Source organism: Nesoenas mayeri (genome assembly GCF_963082525.1).
Source record: "Nesoenas mayeri genome assembly, chromosome: 1".
Classification (NCBI taxonomy): Eukaryota; Metazoa; Chordata; class Aves; order Columbiformes; family Columbidae; genus Nesoenas; species Nesoenas mayeri.
This window is the reverse complement of record NC_137541.1, coordinates 66,489,346-66,510,668: the sequence shown is the minus strand read 5'-3', so window position 1 is coordinate 66,510,668 and position 21,323 is coordinate 66,489,346. Positions and strand designations below refer to the sequence as shown.

General features: G+C 37.4%; 1 protein-coding gene across 1 annotated transcript in view; it reads left to right on the top strand.

Moving 5' to 3' along the window:
* Nucleotides 1-21,323, top strand: part of IPO8 (importin 8) — a 50,118-nt gene that overhangs the window by 15,387 nt on the left and 13,408 nt on the right. Inside the window, exons 6-20 of the mRNA XM_080360215.1 lie at nt 310-399; nt 1,080-1,174; nt 1,680-1,764; nt 6,045-6,179; nt 7,055-7,154; nt 8,797-8,873; nt 9,957-10,073; nt 12,972-13,061; nt 13,746-13,911; nt 14,452-14,612; nt 15,062-15,187; nt 17,784-17,850; nt 18,544-18,669; nt 19,129-19,226; nt 20,260-20,355. Of these exons, the coding sequence (XP_080216341.1) occupies nt 310-399; nt 1,080-1,174; nt 1,680-1,764; nt 6,045-6,179; nt 7,055-7,154; nt 8,797-8,873; nt 9,957-10,073; nt 12,972-13,061; nt 13,746-13,911; nt 14,452-14,612; nt 15,062-15,187; nt 17,784-17,850; nt 18,544-18,669; nt 19,129-19,226; nt 20,260-20,355 (1,629 nt within the window). The remainder of the gene's footprint in view (nt 1-309; nt 400-1,079; nt 1,175-1,679; nt 1,765-6,044; nt 6,180-7,054; nt 7,155-8,796; nt 8,874-9,956; nt 10,074-12,971; nt 13,062-13,745; nt 13,912-14,451; nt 14,613-15,061; nt 15,188-17,783; nt 17,851-18,543; nt 18,670-19,128; nt 19,227-20,259; nt 20,356-21,323) is intronic.

Here is a 21,323-nt window from a genome sequence, read left to right as displayed (position 1 = left end):
CCCCGAGCCCTGTGATATAGCTACTACCATTATCCCTAAAAGTCAACTGGGCTATTGTGAAGAAGAGGAAGAACCAAAAAGAATTAGCAAGTTCTTATACCAAGGAACCTTCCTCAAAGAGTGTCTGCTGAGAAATTCCTCTGTAAAATGTACCAAGAAGGCTGCAATTAGAATAGTGTTGATATCTAACCCATTACTTTTAATTTTACTTAAAACCTCACCTTCCTGGGAATGTAGCTACTGTATAAAGATTTATCTTTTTTCGCAGAGACTTGGTCTTTTGTTACAGTGTGTATTTTCTTATTTCAGTATGCATTACCACTCCAGTTGGTGAATAACCAGACTATGACTCAGTGGATGGAGATCTTCCGTACTATAATTGACAGAAATGTACCTCCCGTAAGTTTTAGTTTTGTAAAGACCTCTGAGACTTGTGTGTTGGTGTTTGAGGAACAGGCAGTGTGATGATTTTGTAAGTGTTTATTTTTCTAAGATGCCATCTCTTTAAGACTTTTATCCTTGGAATAAGTGATATTTCTGACAGAAATGCAGGAAGATCACGTAAGGTGTCAGAATTTCTTTGGCTGACGTAGTGATACATTGTAAACTCTAATCTGAGATATTTTCGAGTTTCTCAATGCTTTAGCCAGTTTATCTTGTACAAGAAGTGAAAGCTCATCACAAACCCATCATTTGTCTCTGTTCCTCTTTTTCTTTCGTGTCTTCCTTGTTTGTTGAATAACAAATTAAAAATACTACTTAAATTCTTGTTTGTGTGTGTACAACTTTAACTGCCATTTCCTAAGTTATTAGAAATTTATTTAATAGCCTTAACATTGGTCTCAGTTTCAGTTTTTTAAATGTGCATATTTTTGAAATTTAAAGTACGGACATTGTAGAGGTATTGATATATACAATTATGTTGACTAATTAAGATATCTGAAACTTCATGAATGTTATATAACTGTTAACAGATCTGAAGCTGAAGTCAGTGCTGTGCATTTGCTCAGCAAACAATGTTTACAACATCATTTGTCTCAACAAAACACACAGTTAATTGTTAATGTATTTATTTATAGGAGACTTTGCAAATTGATGAAGATGATAGACCAGAACTGGTGTGGTGGAAATGCAAGAAGTGGGCATTGCATATTGTAGCTCGTCTTTTTGAACGGTAACGAACTAACAGAATGATTAAAAATTAAGTTGGGGTTACAAGTCTGTAACGTTACTTGTGGTATAGTTAAGGGAGACAGTTTATTTTTCCTGCTCCTGTCTTCTGCCTTGAACTCTTTCACTGGCTCAGCTACTGGTCTGAGCTCATAGTGAAACGATTTGACTGTTATGCCTCTTAAGCTGACATGAAACTTGCCTTTTTTGTTTTTTTTCTACATTCAGCTACAAGTGCTTGAATATAAAGGCAGGGGAAGATTTGAAAACACATAAAAAACCAGTGAAGTTATAGAGCATGACAAAAAGGCAGCTGTGTTTACTTGACTAATCTAAGAAAAGAAAAGGGAAACAGAGTATTATTTAGGAAATTAAGGCTTAGAAGGAATCTGTGGAAAAGGATTCCTTGCAAATGGAAGGCTACTCAGAGTCCTTCATGTTTTGTAATGTGTTTTCCTGACATAGTAGACTTACCACAATGTAAATATCGGTGTTTCTTCTTTCCAAAGGTATGGTAGTCCTGGAAATGTAACTAAAGAATACTTTGAATTCTCAGAGTTTTTCTTAAAAACATATGCTGTGGGCATACAACAGGTAAGTACAGTTCAGTTGTTTCTGAATTAGATTATTTTGGCTATTCAGCAGTGTGCTGGTATTGAAGTTTATGAAACAAAACTGAACAGTCAGGCAGGTGTTCCTTGTAGTGACTGAGAAGTTCTTTAGAACTCAGTGGCATAGGCAACTAAGATATAGTAACACTAATTTTTCAGCAATTCAAAAGAACCCTGCAGGAAAATTCTCAGAAAACGCAAGTGCTGATGAAATGCTGTTATCATCATGTATAAATATTCTAGATATAGCTGAGAGAAACAACTGGTGATGCAGAGGCCTCACATCGTATAAAGGTGTATTTTCAGGCCAGTCTTTAGTAAGTGCTTTGGCTGCAAACAACTGAGGTACAGCAATCCAGTGATACTGTTTTATTTCAGCGGGTGGAGGCAAGGACAGGTAGCCTGGGAGGAATGCAGAGAAATTGTCCGAGCAGACAGGGATCAGGTTAGGAAAGCTAAAGCCCTGATAGAATGAAATAGGAGCAGGGATGTTAAGGGCAACAAGAAGAGCTTATGTAGGTATGTTGACAGTAAAAGGAAAACTAGAGAAAATGTGGGCCCTCTCCAGAAGGAAATGGGAGACCTGGTTACCTGGGAGAAGGCTGAGGTACACAGTGACTTTCTTGCCTCTGTCTTCACTGGCACATGCTCCAGCCACACCGCCCAAGTCACTGAAGGCAAAGGCAGGGACTGGGAGAATGAAGAACTGCCCACTTGTAGAAGATCAGGTTCAAGACCATCTAAGGAACCTGAAGGTTCACAAGTCCATGGGACCGAATGAGTTGCATGCACAGGTCCTGAGGGAACTGACAGATTAAGTTGCGAAGCCACTACCCATCATATGTGACAAGTTGTGGCAGTCAGGTGAAGTTTCCACTGTCTGGAAGAGCAGAAACGTAACGTGAATTTTTAAAAAGGGAAAAAAGGAAGACCTAGGGAACTACAAGCCAGTCAGTCTCACCTCTGTGTCTGGCCAGATCAAGGAGTAGATCCTTCTGGAAACTTTGCTAAAGCACATGGAAAATAAGGAGAAGATTGATGACAGCCAACATGGCTTCACTAAGGGCAAATCATGCCTGACAAATCTGGTGGTCTTCTGCAATGGGGTTACAGTGTTGGTGAAAGAACAACTGACATCATGTACCTGGACTTGTGCAAAGCATTTGACACTGTCCCACACAACATCTGTGTCTCTAAATTGGAGAGACATGGGTTTGACCTTGGACCACTTGGTGGATAAGGAATTGGGTGGATGGTTGCAGTCAAAGAGTGGGACTGTGTGCCCCCTCAGCAAGTTTGCTGATTACACCAAGCCACCTTGACAAGCTTGAGAGATGGGCCTGTGTGAACCTCATGATGTTCAACAAGGCCAAGTGCAAGGTCCTGCACATAGGTCAAGCCAATCCCAAGCACAAATACAGGCCGCATGGATAATGGATTGAGAACAGCCCTGAGAAGAAGGACTTAGGTGTCTTGGTTGATGAGAAGCTCAACATGAGCCAGCAATGTGCACTTGCAGCCCAGGAAGCCAGCTGTATCCTGGACTGCATCAAAAGGAGCATGACAAGTAGGTCAAGGGAGATTATTTTCTTCTTCTGCTCTGGTGAGACCCCACCTGGAGTACTGTGTTCAGCTCTGGGGCCCCCAACATAAGAAGGACATGGACCTGTTAGAGTTAGTCCAGAGGAGGGTCATGATGATTATCAGAGGGCTGGAGCACCTCTCCTGTGAGGACAACCTGAGAGAGATGGGGTTGTTCAGCCTGGGGAAGAGAAGGCTCCAAGGACAATTTACAGCAGCCTTCCAGTACCTAAAGGGGACCTACAAGAAAGCTGGAGAGGGACTTTTTACAAAGGCATGTAGTGATAGGGTGATGGCTTTAAACCAAAAGAGGGTAGATTTAGATTATAAATAAGGAATAAAGTCTTCACCGTGAGGGTGGTGTGGCACTGGAACAGGCTGCCCAGAGAAGCTGTGGATTCTCCATCCCTAGAAGTGTTCAACATCAGATTGGCTGGGGCTTTGAGCAACCTGGTCTAGTGGAAGGTGTTCCTGCCCGTAGCAGGAGACTTGGAACTAGATGATCTTTAAGGTCCCTTCCAACCCAAACCATTCTATGATTTCAAGATACAAGCAGATTAGAAGGTGTCTGGAGAAAAGCAGTAAAAGTTATTTTATACCTGAATAACATATTTTATGAAAATATAGAATAAGTTTGCAAGGCAATTATTTCTCTTAGGGATTGCTAATGCTTTGTGATTAACACGGTGTTGTGGAGACAATTCAGTTTTGATAAAGTTGCATAGAAAGAGAGGCAGTTTCTGTCAGATTCTCCTGTGTTTTTCTGCCGGCTCAACGGTGCGCCCCCAGGAAACCTGGGTTTCCACATCTCCAGCATCTCCGTGGTTTGGTGGAATGGCTAGAACAACTGGGTGCCTGGAAGCCTTGAGAGTGCTGGCTCCCAAGCTTAGATATTTTTGGCACAGCTTCTCCCATTTTGCATTCAGTATGCCATATATTAGGTGACTTGGAGTGGTAGTTCCCAGGCTTCTGGCTCAGCTAAAGCTCTTCGGTGTCCAGGCTTTTGGGTTACTTATTCCAAACAGGCTCCTAAGAAGCAGGGGGCTCTCTGCTCGTGATTCTGGGCTCTTGATTCCCTTTGGCCTGTAAACCTAGGAAAACACCTGGGAATGCTGTTTTTCAAGTGACAAGCGTTTAGATAATGTTTATTTCTGGAGTGTGTGGCTCCTCAGCACATTGCCAGGTGAAATATCCCTGAGGTGGCATCTGCAGGCTTCTTACTGTTTAAATTTCCAGTGTCTTTGATGCAGGGTGCCAGGCTGTTGTTGTCACTTCCAAGTCAAATTTAAACTGGATTTCAAAATATTAGGGTTGTCTGCAAAACAAAATTACTTTTCTCCATCCAGTTTGACAACAGAATAATTTATCCCTCAGCATATTAATTCAGTGTAAATAAGTAAATGTTAAGAACTGAAGAGAGGAATGGTTGTGGTAAGGCTGTAAACATTAAGTGAAATTAGAATGAGAACATATCTATTCTAAACTCCTTGCAGTGTTTAACTCCTGAGTGGAAAAATAGTCTCCCATGAGTGGTTGTCATTTGAGATACTTAAAGTTTGTCTGTTAAGAAATTAGGCTATGTAGTAGAGGGAGCAGTTTCACTTTCAAGATTAAATTAACTGGACAATGTGCATATTTCTTCCATTTCTGGCTCTTAAATGCTGATCTGTCACGTTTCCTTGCAGAGTTAGTAAGAATTCTAATGTGAATATTACATTACTGAGCCTTCATTACTTATTCATCAGTTGTTAAGTGCTGACATCGTGCTAAAGTCTATATGAGATATAGACAATTCTTGCTGAAGGAGCATGTTGTATAAAAGACTTAAGATCAGACTTAGTACTCCTAAGGAAGGAGTTACATTCACAATAACATTTATTATAGTCTTGCGAAGAATTACGAAGCAGAATTGTCCTTCTGAAAATAGGTGACTCAATATTTTGTTATGCATTGCCCTTGATTTTTATTGTTATTTATGTACATGCCAGTTCTTTACACTTACTAAGACTTTAATAGTTCACCAGCCATTAGTGCAGATTAGTGGCTTTGTACTCTAGGGTTTTTTTTTAGTAGGATGAGCCTTTATAGTAAGGAAGCTTTGTGTGATAGAGTTTGTAATCGCAAGTGGTGATAATATCTAGTAGTTACAACAGGTAATTGAAGTTAAGGGGTTTACATCTCTTCTGATTTACAAATTTAGGTGCTAACCTATTTTTCATGTCTAGTTTAGTATTTCTATTCTTGTCACTGTTCTTCTGAAGTAATTTGTCTTTTTTAGTGGCCTGTCCTTAAAAAATGAACACAGACACCACTAACAGACTTAGAAGCCAACCGATTTGAAAATCTCACTGTGCTTTTTCCTTATCTATTCCAAAATGTTCTGTGAGCCTGTGAATATTGAAGTATATCTTTGGTTTACAATCACAAGTGATCACATGGTGGGGCTAGTAGTAGACATATAAATATACATATGCATAAATGCTTGCAAGATTAGATCCTTAGTATTTAAATGATTTTTGATTTTTGGATCAAATGCATTACAGTGATTACTAACACTAGAACCTCTGCTGTAAAACTAATTAATCTGTCCATGTACATTCACTGAAGAGGTACACTGCATGTCTGCACATGAGGGACAAGACTCAATCTTCGTTTTAAAATATCAGTTTGTTATTTCTTTAGGTTCTCTTAAGAATCTTAGACCAATACAGGCAAAAGGAGTATATTGCACCGCGTGTTCTTCAGCAAGCGTTAAATTATCTGAACCAAGGGGTTATTCACTCTGTAACATGGAAGCAAATGAAGCCACACATACAGGTCAGTGCATAAAGCCCAGTTGTAAACACTACATGTCATCAGAGTGATTAAAAAAAAAACAAAACAAAACCAAACACAAACCCTACCAGTTTTGTAGTTTAAAGGTGGTTTCATGAATCTTGCATGCAGCAATGAATCTGGGCAAAACCCAGCATTTCTACATGAATGTGGTTGGTTTTTTTTCAGTATTGTAACTACCTTTTATTGCAGATACTGTTACCTCAACTAAAGATTTGGTTCCATAAATTCTTAATTTTTATTTTTGAAGTCTGCCAGAAAATCATAATGTTCTGGGTTTCATTGCTTGCCAGTCTTCAGAATTGTCTGTAGATTTGGAAATTCATAATTGATGAATAAAAGCTAAAAGCCATAAAAGATAGTAGGCAAAGAGAACATGAACTATGAGGAACTGAGCTCTGTTGTAAGGACATGTTCTAAAAGTGAACTACAAACAAGTGAGAAGTGATTTGGATGCTTTTATTTTTTCATATCATAAGCTCCCTTGTAGTTAGTTAATCTCACGAGTGTTAAGAGGAAGGACTCTGAAATCCATTCTCATAGTAAGTGTTGAATTGGTGAGATTCTTCTGCAGAATGTGATGTTCTCCTGTTTATAGCCTATATACTGAAGTATATTTTGTGTGTGGTAATGTATTGTTATAAAGTTAGATTATATAATTACTGATGTCTGGGACTGTTGCAAAAGAAAAGTATTTATATTGCAAATTTATTTCTGTTAGCCAAAATAAAAGAGCACTGGTTAAAATAACTTTGCTTTCCTGAAAATTAGATCTAGTAAATCAGTGCATAGTGGAGGGAAGCTGTACTGGAGTTTGGTTTTATGTACTTACGTGTATTTGACTTCTCTATTATTAGAATATAACAGAAGAAGTGATATTCTCTCTAATGTGCTACAAAGATGAGGATGAAGAGCTCTGGCAGGAGGATCCATATGAATATATCCGCATGAAATTTGGTAAATGCTTGTGTTTAGGATTTATCTTCTGCTTTCATCATAACTGTACACCACAATCCAAGTTAACAGCATGGCCACTGTAGTGTCTTTACCAGTGTCCTGAACAATAGGAATAAGAAAATCTGTTTCTAAAATCTCACCAATTTGGATTTAAAAGAAGAAGGCAGATCAAGTGGGTTTTGACCATTTGACTGTTAGCTTTAAAATAAATTATTTTCTTAAAGCTTTTCTGTACTTTACATGTAGTCAGTGCAGCCGAAATAAACTGTTGTGCTCACTTCTTAATGCCAGTTTCAGAATCGTGAATTACAGATGTGCCAGCTGTTTGCAAGTTCTTGCAGCTCTCACTTTGACCAGAAGAGGCCTGACTTGCTCTTTCCCTATTGAAAATCATGTCTTCAGCATATTTTCCCAATTATTATAGCTAAATTGTAAGATAAATAAATATATTTATTCTTTCAAAAGATGTAGGGCAAAATCTTGGGAATATCACATCGGACCATATTATGAATAATTACTTTTATTAAGAGAGTCATCTCTTTGAACAAGAGAAGGATACTTTACAGCAAATTTAGCTGGAAAACTCCAGTAAGCCGGGCACCACGGAGATACTTAACATTTGGGAATTTGATTTGGGATTAGCATAAGTGAAAACAGAATTTAAATGTTCGTAGAATAGTTGAAAAAAACTTGGAGAGTTGTTGTGGAAAAAATTAATCACAATATAGTGTTGATCACTGGGGTGCAAATATATTGCTGAGTTTTGGTATATGAATTCAGCTCTTTCTGTGTAAGTAGTAAATAAAATTTTTATGCTTAGCTGAGACAGTTAAATACAGATTTAAATTGTGTTGTGGAAGGTAAATATAAAAAGGCGTGAAAGAACATTTAACTGAAGTTTAGTGAAGGCACATTTGGGCTTGGAACAAGAATTCCAGTAGTCTGGTAGTATTTCTCCATCATGTTTTATCTTCAAGTTCTCAGGAAAAGTTAGCATGTAACTTTAAGATTGCATTTTTAGATCTTTTTATTTAATTCAGTTTGTCTAGGGACGTTTGGATTAGAACATGTTTGACAGCACAGATTTTTTTTCAAGATAGAAGTGATATTTTCAATATGATTAAAGGAGGCTTACTTTGATGAGTGAAGCTAAAAAACTTCAGCTTTCAACAGATATAAAACTACCCCAGATCCAAGTAGTTTTTACATACAAAAGGTTTCCCATGAGGTTTTAATAAAATCAAGCCAAAATTCTGTACATATGGTATACAGATGGTACTGGAATGTATTGTTGTTCTTCCTATAGTGTTTTTAATTAAAAAAAAAAAAAGCCAGCATTTTTCATCCCTTAAATACATAGTCTCAAAAGAATTAATGAATAAATAATGCATTCCTACTAAAGGGAATGATGAATAGGCAGTAAATTTGGAAGGTAAGAAGTAAATGCTTTCATAAGATACGTGGCGTAAGTTTGTATCAGACTCTTTAGCCTTGAAGTGAAGACAACCATGTCAATAGTTTTGAAGTTACATATTCACCTTGATTTTGTGATATCTCACAAACAAGATGGTTTATAAAACATTTATTATTATGTCATTCAGGAAAGGAATTAATTTATTTATTAATTTATTTAATTTGTTAGATGTATTTGAGGACTATGCATCCACTACAACAGCAGCGCAGAATCTCCTTTATACTGCTGCGAAGAAGAGGAAAGAGGTACGGAACCGGTGGTTTTTAATTATTTCAATTTTCCTCAATGGTGTCATTTTCACTTAAATTTGAAGGTGCTACAGGAATCTGGTCTTGAAAAACCTTCTTGCTAATATTAATACATGGTCAAACTCCTCAAGGAGTGCTGTCAGTTGTGGGAGAACTAAAATACATGCATATATAAAAATAAATTAATTAATAAATAAGTAAATAGGTTCCTCTTGCAGCTGTAAAATGAATCTGCTAGATACGAACTGAGTTGGAATAGATGTGGTGGTATTTTCCCAAGTTTACAAACAGCTTCTGTCACAGCTGTTCTGAGCTTCCTAAAGTAGCAGGGGGAAAAGTGAACCTGATCCTTATTAATTTTCAATGATGCTATTTAAAATCCTGTTGACAGCAATGAAATTAGCCAGAATGAAACCAATTTTATGCAGCTGCTCTTGAAACGAGGACATGACTTTCCTGTAGATCTTTCTATATTTAACGTGATCTGTGCAAAAGTAGTGGGCCTGGCCCTGGAAAGCATACATCCGTTTGCTAAAACTGCTCACTTTTTCTGGTTATCATTTTAACACCCCCAGAAGTGAACTGGTTTTGCCAGGAAACCTTTCTAAATCTTGTCAGCTTTACAAGCTATTGCCCACACCAACAGAAGAGAATAAGTTTATTAGGTTGTAGTTCAAGCTGTTCTTGAATATGTATATGTTTCATACATATGTGTACACACATGTATGTATTTATATATGTGTGGGACAAACCAGAAGAGAAGTTAAGGGAAAAAAAGAATCAGTGAGGTACTGCTTGACCCTCTTGTCTTTCCGTCACCTTTTTGATTTGCCTCAAAGCAACAGGATTCCTTATTTATTATTACTAATGTGAAATTTTGAGGAGATTAATTATGACAAGTTTGGGTGAAAGGCTGAAAAGGGAACCTTCTACATTTTCACTGTGGAAAGATGGTACATATGCAGTTACTTTGGCCAAGATAAAATTTTTACTTAGAAGAATCCTACTAATGTTTTAATGGAAACAATGCTATTAAAGTAATTTCACAAAAGGAGATTGTGTATTTTCTATCTTATGTAGGTATTACCAAAAATGATGGCATATTGCTACCAGATTCTGACAGAACCAACCATTGATCCAAGAAAAAAAGATGGGGCTTTGCATGTCATAGGATCCTTAGCAGATATTTTACTGAAGGTAGGTGGGTAAAGAAGAGAAAAAGGTATATGTTTGTAATTCTTATTATCAACTGCTATTTCCAGTAAAAAAATCCTAACTTAGGAAGTGCAACTAGCCCTTAGGTATGCTTATGAAGTCTGTAGAGATTGCACTGTGCAATAAGAATCTCAGAGTTTGTTTCTTTAAAACTATTAACGTCTTTCCTGTTTTTTATATTCCCATTTTGTACGCAGTTTCTTCTTCTCGTGTTTCTCCAAAGTTCTGTTTGTTTGCTACAGAACAGTTCCTTGGTCCTCTCTTGCTTTTACTAATCACAGTATCACAGTATGTTTGGGATTGGAAGGGACCTCAAAAGATCATCTAGTCGAATCCCCCTGCTGGAGCAGGAACGCCTAGGTGAGGTCGCACAGGAACATGTCCAGGCGGGTTTTGAATGTCTCCAGAGAAGGAGACTCCACAACCCCCCTGGGCAGCCTGTTCCAGTGCTCTGGCACCCTCACTGAGAAGAAGTTTTTTCTCAAATTTAAGTGGAACCTCTTGTGTTCCAGCTTGATCCCATTACCCCTTGTCCTATAATTGTTTGCCACTGAGAAGAGCCTGGCTCCATCCTCATGGCACTCACCCTTTATATATTTATAAACACTAATAAGGTCACTCCTCAGTCTCCTCTTCTCCAAACTAAAGAGACCCAGCTCCCTCAGCCTTTCTTCATAAGGGAGATGCTCCACTCCCTTAATCATCTTCGTTGCCCTACCCTGGACCCTCTCCAGCAGTTCCCTGTCCTTCTTGAACTGAGGGGCCCAGAACTGGACACAATATTCCAGATGTGATCTCACCAGGGCAGAGTAGAGGGGAAGGAGGACCTCTCTCGATCTGCTAACCACCCCCCTTGTAATACACCCCAGGATGCCATTGGCCTTCCTGGCCACAAGGGCACAGTGCTGGCTCATGGTCATGGTGTTAAATGGATGTTAAAATAGCAAACGTGCATTCCATCAGTAGCACTGCCTGTGATTCCTCAGCAAACCCCCCAACAGCCTGCACTCTTGTGGGCTGCTTCTGATTCTAGAAAAATGTTTACTTAGCATGTCGCGGGAATGTTTTGTGTAGCTTTCCAGCTTTCGTAGCCTACAATGTGTGGCTTTAAGTCTTATTTCATCAGCCAGTTGGGAGTTTTGAAAATAGCTGGAAAGAGCACAGAGTTTCTATCCTTTCTCCACCTTTATAGACAGTATCTTCACAATTTTGTGTATTTTTGAATACACATTCAAGCCACACTGTTGGTCTCTATCGTAACATTGGTTACAATTTTCCGTAAACTTTTGTAGATGCTGGAGTCCAAAGTGTGCCCTTGCTCCTCGTCAAAAGTTACTGGCAAAACATTATCCCTTTTAGCATGAGAATGATGGTCTTGTGCTCAAGGCTTCCTTTGTTAAGTATGCACAAATTTATTCTTTGTGAGTGCAGGATGTGTCTTCATGTTACAAGGCACATCTTACCAACATTACCATCCTTTTTTTTAACCAATGTACCCATCCATGATCTGATCTGAAATTCCAAAACATCAGTAACTTTTACAGGCTTTTTGTAGATTATGTTGGATTGTAAATGCCCTCCCTTGTGCTGGAGTGTAACAGTGAAAGAAGATTATGTTGTTCATGTTGTGAGAAGTCTTTCATATTGACTGGAGGTTTCTAAATCCGTTGACCTGTCCTAAGCAGAAGAAAAAACAAGATTTATTCCAGTATACTGCTCCTATTTGACATTTTCAGTCTTGAAACATGAGGTTCTAAGATAATTCATCAAAGAGTAATAAGCGCCAAACACTTCAGACTCCTCTTTACTCTGAATTTATTTGTTTTGGGATTTGGCAGATAGAAGAGTTCCATGAACTGTTTCTGCACAGAATACTTGATTTGTAAGTGTTTTCTGACTGGTCAGTTGAGAGATTGATTGATTGGTTGTAAGGAGCTCATAGACACAGTGACCCTCCCTTAGCCACCTGGCTCTCCACAATGGCTCCAGTTTAATGTGTGCATACTTCTGATCTCTGTGCACAAGAGAAAATTCTTTTCCCTTCTTCGTGTTTTTTCTCTGCTCAGTTTCTCATCTGCCTCTCAGTGTGGGGAAAAAATGGTGTATGCATTGGTGAAGTGTGATCACTTAAGATACATTTTGTATTGAATGTGCCCTTTTACCTTCTTCCTCTCTAAGCTACTGAATCATTCCTTTGGATGCTACCAGTGTCCCCAGCATATATCTTTTCTAGTATGCCGGGCTTATAGGTGCTAGGAAAGTCCAAAATCTCCGTGCTGGTGGTCCTGGCTTCCTGTCAGTATCTTGGGATTTGCCAAGGTTGGAATAATGAGGAATAATTTTCATCTAATATCCTTCTCTAGCCAAGGAGATTTCTGTCACAAACGAATTATCTAAGTCCATTAATAAACGTGTAAAAAGATGTGAGTTATTGTTGCAGCATATAAAAATAAGTTGTTTTAATGCTTATAGTAACAGCAGGTCATTTGATACTCAGATCTGTTTCATGCTAAAATTATATTTATCTTCAGCTATTCATGTACTCTGGTATATGAAGAATGGAGGTACTAGATTATCTATCCTAATTAATTTTTAAGTAAAATCAACTAGAATTGGTTGCTTTAAAGCAAGTGAAAAATTCCAGTTTGGAGTATTTCAGTCAGTGAAGTTGATTGTTATATATACAGTTCTTTCACCTCTCTGTCTTTGAACTTGCTATGCTCATGAGATACAAGATCCAGATCTCTTCATGAGACAATACCTTTATTATGTAGACAAAGCACTGTATTTCCTGTGGTTGAGAGCTGAAATGGATTATTTGCTATAATGAAGTATGTAAAAAGAATGGTTTCCAAAACTGATTTTTATTTACACCAACAGAAGAGTGTCTTCAAGGATCAAATGGAGCTGATGTTACAGAATCATGTATTTCCGTTGTTCATGTCTAACTTGGGGTACCTCAGAGCTAGAGTAAGTTCACCAGTTATATCAACTTCAATATTTGCCATGATTCTTTCCTTTGCAGTTTGACTTCATTCTGGATGTCAATGAAAGAAATAAAGCAGATACAAAGTAAAATTTTGACTAACTACCCCATATGGTAATTTTCCAGGATTTTAAATTAAAAAATTATTTGTCAGTTAAATGACTTGATCAAAAGTCTGTGTCATGTTGTTGTTTACCTCTTAGATCAGGCTGGAGAATTTGAGCAGCGGTTATGGCCCTTTTGTGACCATTTCTTGTTAGCAGACCTCAGTAACTTAGGGTGGTTGAATGGCTGTGAAGAATAGGTAGGATTTCCACAGAATAGATAATGTCAGTTTGAGTGTAACTTGAAGAAGATCACCAAGTGCCCATGTCAGTCATAAACAAGCAGTAAATTTCATTTAATTTCTGTTCTGATTTTTTTCCTCAAGAAGGACCAAAACTATGAATGTCATTTGTATGTATACTGAATTTATTGGAATTTGGGAAAGGAAAACAAGGAACTGCTTGGTTGCAAGAACTATGTTACATGTTACTTTATGAGCACACCATAATTAAGAAAAAAAAGCAATGTGTGTAAACAGAGATAGTTAGCATTATTTTTTAATCAGTTAAAGAAATGCTAAAAATTGCAGTTGTCCCTATCTTGCTTCTCTTTTTGCTATGCAGTCCTGTTGGGTACTTCATTCATTCAGTGCTTTGAAATTTCACAATGAGCTAAACTTGAGGAATGCAGTAGAGTTGGCAAAGAAGAGCCTGATTGATGATAAGGAAATGCCTGTCAAAGTAGAAGCAGCCATCGCTCTTCAGACGTTAATAAGCAACCAAGAGCAAGGTATGCTACACTGATTCATTAGTTGTATATGCTGATTATTTTTTTTTTTTGTTATTTAAAAATGGGAAGGTTGGTGCAGATTTATCTAAACGTTTCTGCCATTCATTTCATCATGTTTAGACAGCTTCACTTACTCGTTAGTTACTGTATACATCCTAGAATTCTGACTTCAAGTTTTACAGCAGGTCTTTGCACAGAAGTTAGAATCAACAAATTTCTTTTCATAAATGAAATAGCACCTGACTTTGTTTCTCTTTAGCAAAGTGAAGCAGTGTGTATGTCTAAGAACGAATGCCGCCTATGTCTAAGGGCATGTATTACCCCAAAACAGTGGATTTTTGTTGTAGATGGCATTTCAGTATTGGTTGTGTTAAATGTACAATTTATTTACTTTGCTGGTCTGCTGGTTATAGGCTGTAAAAGTGCCTTGAGTAGGTTTTAAAAATTATTTTGGTCAAGACTAATCAGGTATGTAGTAGTTTTAAGTGCTGTATATTTGTGTTTATGGGTAGTTGATTTCACTTCAGTTTCTTCTTTTAGCCAAGGAATATGTGAAGCCTTATGTAAGGCCGGTTATGCAAGAGCTCTTACACATTGTTAGAGAGACGGAAAATGATGATCTTACTAATGTCATCCAGAAGATGATCTGTGAGTACAGTCAGGAAGTCGCTACCATCGCCGTCGACATGACTCAGCACCTGGTAAGAGACAATAGCAAAGTAACAGTCCAGTCAGAAGCATGTGCCTAGTTTGGTAAACATTTAATGAACTTTGTTAGAAGTGCACACTGTTTAAAGGAATCTTTGTAAAGGTCAACCTATAGCATTCACAGTATTATTTTTTTTTTTATGAAGCATCTTTAAAATGTATACATTTTTCAAAGATCCTGAATTTTGTCACTGGTTTTAATGAGCCAGGCTCTAACTATCTAACATTTCAAATGACTTAACATAGCCAGCCTTCTCAAGAGGAGTTTTTAATTTGCTATATTCCCCTTTCAAAAGTAAGGAGCATATTTTTCAGTACTGACGTCTCTTACAGATAAGGTGTTGCTGCTGTTGAATTAGGTGTCTTGGCTTTGCATGACAAATTAGAAATGTGAATTTGTGAGTTTGCTCTTGGATGTCAAGTTAGTTGTTTTTTTCCATAGGCTGAAATATTTGGTAAAGTTCTTCAGAGTGAGGAATATGAAGAAGTAGAGGACAAAACAGTTATGGCCATGGGCATCTTGCACACAATTGACACTATCCTGACAGTTGTGGAAGATCACAAGGAGGTGAGATTTTATTTTATACGTCTTTTATCCTGCTGTTCCCTCATGCCTTTCATTTGTGACAACAAGCGCTTTAATGTATGTTGCATCACTCGAGTTGACATGAACGTGCATTTACTATAGCAGGTTGGTGAATTAGTACCAAGTGATCTCTGACAAATTTGAATTTAAATCCTGGTTTACTTTTGTGATTTTTTTTTTTTTTTTTTTTTTAAATTGTTTACCCCTCAACTTCAAGGGGAATTTGTATTCTGAGGGTAAAGTCCTTAGCTGTTTTTCTGGTAAATACTTGATTGGATAATTGTATTACAGATTGTTAAAATAGATTTCACAGAATCATAGAATGGTTAGGACTGGAAGGAACCCCTGAAGATCATCTAGTCCAACCCAATTTTAGGGAGTATTATTTTGCATAAGGCTAATTTTTTACAATGGTAACTCATATTTTGTTATTTACCCAGAAATTCTTGTGTAGAATTCCTGGGAATTGGTCTCCCAGTTGTGGTGCAATGTAAGTCTACATTTCACATATTCAGAGAAGAGGTTCTTTCTGCTCATACCACCTGGGCTGACTGAGGTAGGAAGGAGTTCAGTGACTGACCAGAGAGGCAAAGTCAATCAGTAACTTTAAGCTGAGTTGGCATAAAATGCTTTGTCCTAGACTGTTTTGCTTCCTTGATTTACAATGAGAAAGTTTCATTTCATGTGTGACATCTTTTTATGAAGCTCATAATTTTAAAAATACATAATTTAAAATACTAATTATTTTCTTGGAAGATATCGCTGTTTACTGCAGGGTGACAATAAACTGTGGCAGATGCTCTGTTAACCCCCTCCCCCCTGCCCTTCCCACTAAGGAAAGAGAATAAGAGGAAAAGGTAGAGAGACTTGCAAGTTGTAAAAAGTTAAAAATGCTTTACTAATGCTACTAATAAAATAGAGAAAATAATACAAAATATACAAAACCAATCTTGAATTTCCCAGTGCTGTGCAGCCATGGAGCTGGCACCGGTAGCTGCAGGGCAGGCACCTGCAAGTCCTGGGCTGGACTATGCAGCAAACTGGAACTGGATTCAGGGATGCAAGGTCTGGAACCAGGCCTCGGATGCCAGGCACGACAGGCAGGGTCCTCTTCAGATGCCAGCCGTGGTCAAAGAGCAAGACCCACGTAATCTCCCACTTTTGTAGGGTGTATGACGTTTATGGGATGGAATACTTAGCTGGTCAATTTTTAGTCACCTGTTCTGCTCGCCCCTCCCTGCAAATACTCCCCCTCTCACTTATGGGACATGCAAAATTTATCAGTAACCTTAGCTACCATAGCAATAAGTCTAAACCTGGGTCTTTTCTGCATACCATTGCTACCATTATTAGCTCCTGTCTGGAAAAACGTGCAGCCAAATTTAGAAAAGTGCAGTTATTTAGAAGAACTTAGCTGAAAGGAAAATTCACTGAAGGAGAGACTGGTCTTGTTTTTAACAAAACCAGGACAGAAGACCATTGTGTTCCTTCTGTATTCAAAACATCTTTTATTTCTTTACAAGAACCCCTTGTATTTTTTGAAAGCTAAAATGAAATCTGGTAAGTAAGCTGAGCATCAGGATTGATAGTCTGAAGTATATCTTCAAGTTTTAGCCTAGGAGAACCTTTGGGGTTGGGACATATTTGGTATAAACTTAGCAGCTTGTTTTTCTGTTGTATGAAGCACAAACTAAAATACTGTGCTGAGTGCCTTTCATCTCAGGATCTTATTTCAGAAGTGATATAAATGGTATAGAAATTATATATGGGGCTGAAAGCTCCTCAGAAATTCCTTTCCCTTTCACCATTAAGTATTAAGAGATTTTAGGGGACGATCATTTCTGAGTCAAGTGTCTGAAGGAAAGTGGATGAATCCGTGGTAACATACTTAATCCCTTTGCTAGAACAAGTCCAGAAAGCCTCACATCCTGCAAGGTTCTGTCTGTAATGAATAACCTGTGGTAATATCATGAAATGTCTGTATTTGCTGGTTTTAATTAGACTTACAATGTGGCCGTATAGATCTCCTTGCAATTTAGTTTAATTCATAAGTGAAGTCTCTCTGCCCAACAGGGCAAAGCTGAATCCTGATTTCAACACAGTTGTACACTCCCAGTTTCTGCACATGTTCCTCTTGCTGAGCCCACTCTGGGAAGTTCTGCACAGAACTTTGGCAAAAGCATCTCTTCCTTTCTGCCTTTAAACCCATTCTACTTCCAAGATTTTGGACAGAGGCTTCTTCACAAACATTTTGAGGACGGTGTTACTTTGTCTCTTGTGCTCTCTGGATATACAGGTTTTGATAGGACGTGTAGAATAACCAAAAAGTATTTTTTTCTTTAAATAAAGCAAAATGCTGTAAGTCACAAATTTTAAAGCAATATTGTTTATTGAAAATCTGAGTAATTAGATCAGTGAGACCTTATTTCGTAATATTGCGATTGCTAATACAGTATTTAAAGAGTCATTTAAAGCCTTTTTGCTTCAATGAACTTCTCAAACTGAATTAGTGAAATCCATTTATTAAACTACTGTATTTCTAAGTTTTTTAAAAAACTGCTTTATGTTTTTATTTCAGATAACTCAACAGCTTGAGAGCATTTGTTTACAGATCATTGGCCTCGTTTTGCAGAAACATGTTATAGGTATGTTTTAGAGATAATTTTTAGAAAAATATTAGATGTTTTTACATAAAAAAATTCTCGACTTAATTATTACAACCTATACTGTCTTCCTGAACAGAACTTCATGTTTTTTGGGTGTGCTTCACTGAAGAAAAAAAAGATGTGAATTTTCAGTTGTGATTTGTTTCTCCTGATCTCTTGTACATTAGTCAGGCTGGTTATTGTGTTCTGGAGGTCAGACTCAAAAGCAGTAGATGCAGTTCTGATTACAGTTCTAGCTGTGTTAAAGGACAACATCTACAATTACATTAGTGTTTTTATGGACACGGTCTGTGATTAAATTACTGCTTTATCAATACCCTGTACTAAAGAGCTACACAGTTTTGTGATAAGGCCTTTAAATACAACAGAAGTTGGGGAAATAAAAATATTTTGTAGGAAATTGTTTAGAAACAATGTCTTTGTGCTGGTAATATGTTTCTCTACTGTGTATTTATAAAGAAAAACTGTATATGTTGTTGTAACTATAGCCAATGTAAGGCCCATCTAAAAGAGTCTTTTCCAATTTGTATTATTTTTCTACCTATTGATTTAGTTCCTAATTACTGTCTTCTACATGTTATATGACTCGTGGCTTGGTTTCAGATTTCAAGGTGTTTGCAATTTAAATTTATTTTTTAAAGCACCTTGCTTCAAATGGTTTATCTTTTCCAGAGTTTTATGAAGAAATTCTCTCCTTGGCCTACAGCTTGACATGCCAGATGATTTCACCTCAAATGTGGCAGCTTTTAGGTGTTCTGTATGAGGTTTTCCAGCAGGATTGCTTCGAGTACTTTGCAGGTATGATCACTTCTATTCTGTTTATGTTTCTGCTATTTGGGAATTTATCTCAAAAACCCACCTTGTGAGGGTCACATCCATTTAATGTGAGGGTTTAGAACGATCATGTGTTTGAGTCGTACCGTGAACGTCTGTTTAGTGTGGGAGTGTAACAGGAGCATATTTAAGTAGGAGAAGCATGTTCAAATCTCTCAGTGTGATCAGTTATTGTAGGAGGTCCAGAACTCAAAGCAAATTAATTAATTAAGATGTAGTCCTGTGTTATTTCTTCTGAGAATGTACCATGCTTGGTGCACTTTGTAGAATAATTCTGCTAGAATAGGCTTTGCAGGGCTTGAGTTTCCACCCATGTCCAAGAATCTGAGCTAATGAATCCCATTATAGGATTACAGCCTCACTGGTTAGCACTTCATGGATTAGTTTGTAATTTTTTTCTCCTTTGCTCTCCCTGTTTTGCAGATATGATGCCCCTGTTGCATAATTATGTGACCATTGACACTGATACTTTACTGTCTAACCCAAAGCATTTAGAAATCATTTATGCTATGTGTAAAAAGGTAAGGCTTCTGATTCTTACTCTTGCGCTTATCACTGGTACTTAACAATCAGATTAGCAGGGTGACCTGAACATGCCAGGTGGTGGCCGGTCGTTTCAGAATGAAACGAAATCTGGTCTCGACTCAGTTCTGAGTACACATAGCACCTTCACACTTTTTAAGTGACATGCTTTTAAAAAAATTGCATGCACAAAATCTGTGTGGGAGAAAGTTGCTGTTCATCTCGACTCTCTTCTATGAACAGCTATTTTGGTAAGTAGAGGAATTAATGAAGCCTGATTTCCTTGGGTTGTACATCCTGTGATTAGATTCTTTAGTTGTCAGCTAAGCTGTGAACTCATTTGAAGTTCTTCCGACATTTATAATGTTTCTCTTTTATGCCGATTCTCTCATGTATAATTAAGAGATCATGCTGCAGCCTTTCTCTGATATTGGGCATTATAGAGTGTTTAGCTACCTGCTTATTTCTAAGAAACTTATATAGATATAATGTGTTCAAGAATTCTGTTTCTTTGTCAGGTTTGATTGACACTGACCATAGGGTTGAAATGTACTGAGAAGCAGCAGTCGTTTTCATGTATATGTGAATATACAGAGGGATTGCACACATCTTGTTTTTAATCAGAAAGTAGCCTAGAGAGAGGACTTCACTTTGCCAGGCTGTTAATCTGCCAGTGCCTATATTAGCATTGAAGTAAAAAATTGGAAACAGAACGTGGAAAACATCAATAAATATTCTAAGTAACATTTCCTTTAAAAAAGGGAAAACAATGACATATAAAGAATACTAACATTCATAAAGAACTATGGTGATTTCTTCTAAATTTTTGAATTCATCTTTAGCAGCCACTTATCCTTTTTTATGTCCTGTATAGATGATTTTTTATGTGTCTTAATTCCTCACAAAATATAGCATGAATAGATATGTATATGTCATATAGAGAGTGTTTGATGAGTGCAGGTACAGGAGCACTTGCTTTCAAAGTTGTCAGTGATTAATATTGATAACCTGAGTTGTCATTTTGGTTGTTAGGTATTAACAGGAGATGCAGGAGAAGACGCAGAGTGCCATGCAGCCAAACTCTTAGAAGTAATTGTTCTTCAATGCAAAGGACGGGGTATTGACCAGGTGATATATATTGAATAGATTTTCTCTTTTACTGGCTTCCAGTGACGTGTATGATTCCTGGGAAGAGCAGTTGGAATAGGAGAATTTGAGGGAAAGGTAAAGTGTGGGAATGGGGAGAAGTACAGAAAGGAACAAATGAGCTCAAGAGAGTTTGTAAGGTTTGGTTAATTTGGGGTTTTTTTTTGAGATCAGAGATTCATGGGCATGAATGGAAAATGAATATAGACTGTAAGGTAAAGATATAGTATGATGTGCAGGATTGTCTTTTGTTTTGTTTTGTTTTGTTTTGTTGCTTTTTCCTGATAGGACTTCCCTTTTAATGCAAAACACACGCTGTTAAAACTATTGTGGCTGAAATGTTAACTATACATATCCAGCTACTGAAGTTGTTTCTTTTTAATTTTTGTAATTGCTCGATGCATTTGGAAATGAAGAATTTTTGGTGCGGCTGGATTGTGGTTGCTGGGAAAAATATTATCACAGTTTTCCTGTTTGTTAAAATACGCTTTTAGATAGTAGTCTTTTTCTTATTAAGGGCTAAATTCTGGTCTTATATTTTACATAACGCTCCAGCCTAAATTACTTTAACACGTCGTGTTTGATGTTGCAATCTGTGGACTGCAGTGATAAATTTTCAGTTAATGTCACTGAAACCAGTATAAATTTACTAATGTAATTATGAAGTAATTGAAGATAAAACTGTTCCCTGGAAGATTTTATTTTTAAAAGAAATCTGGAAGAGATTGAAGTGAATTGCATGCATTTGCATTGAAATAAGTATGTGGTGGAAGGCTTAACTGAGCTCCACAACTCTGTCAATTAAAATGGTTGCACACTGAACTGAAACTCATGAACTAAAACATTCATAATGCTTCCAAAATTATTGTCAAGCATAAACCTGCACATTGAAGTATATGTAGATGTTTATGTCATTGGGTAGAAATTTGTGCATACTTGCTTTTATCTGA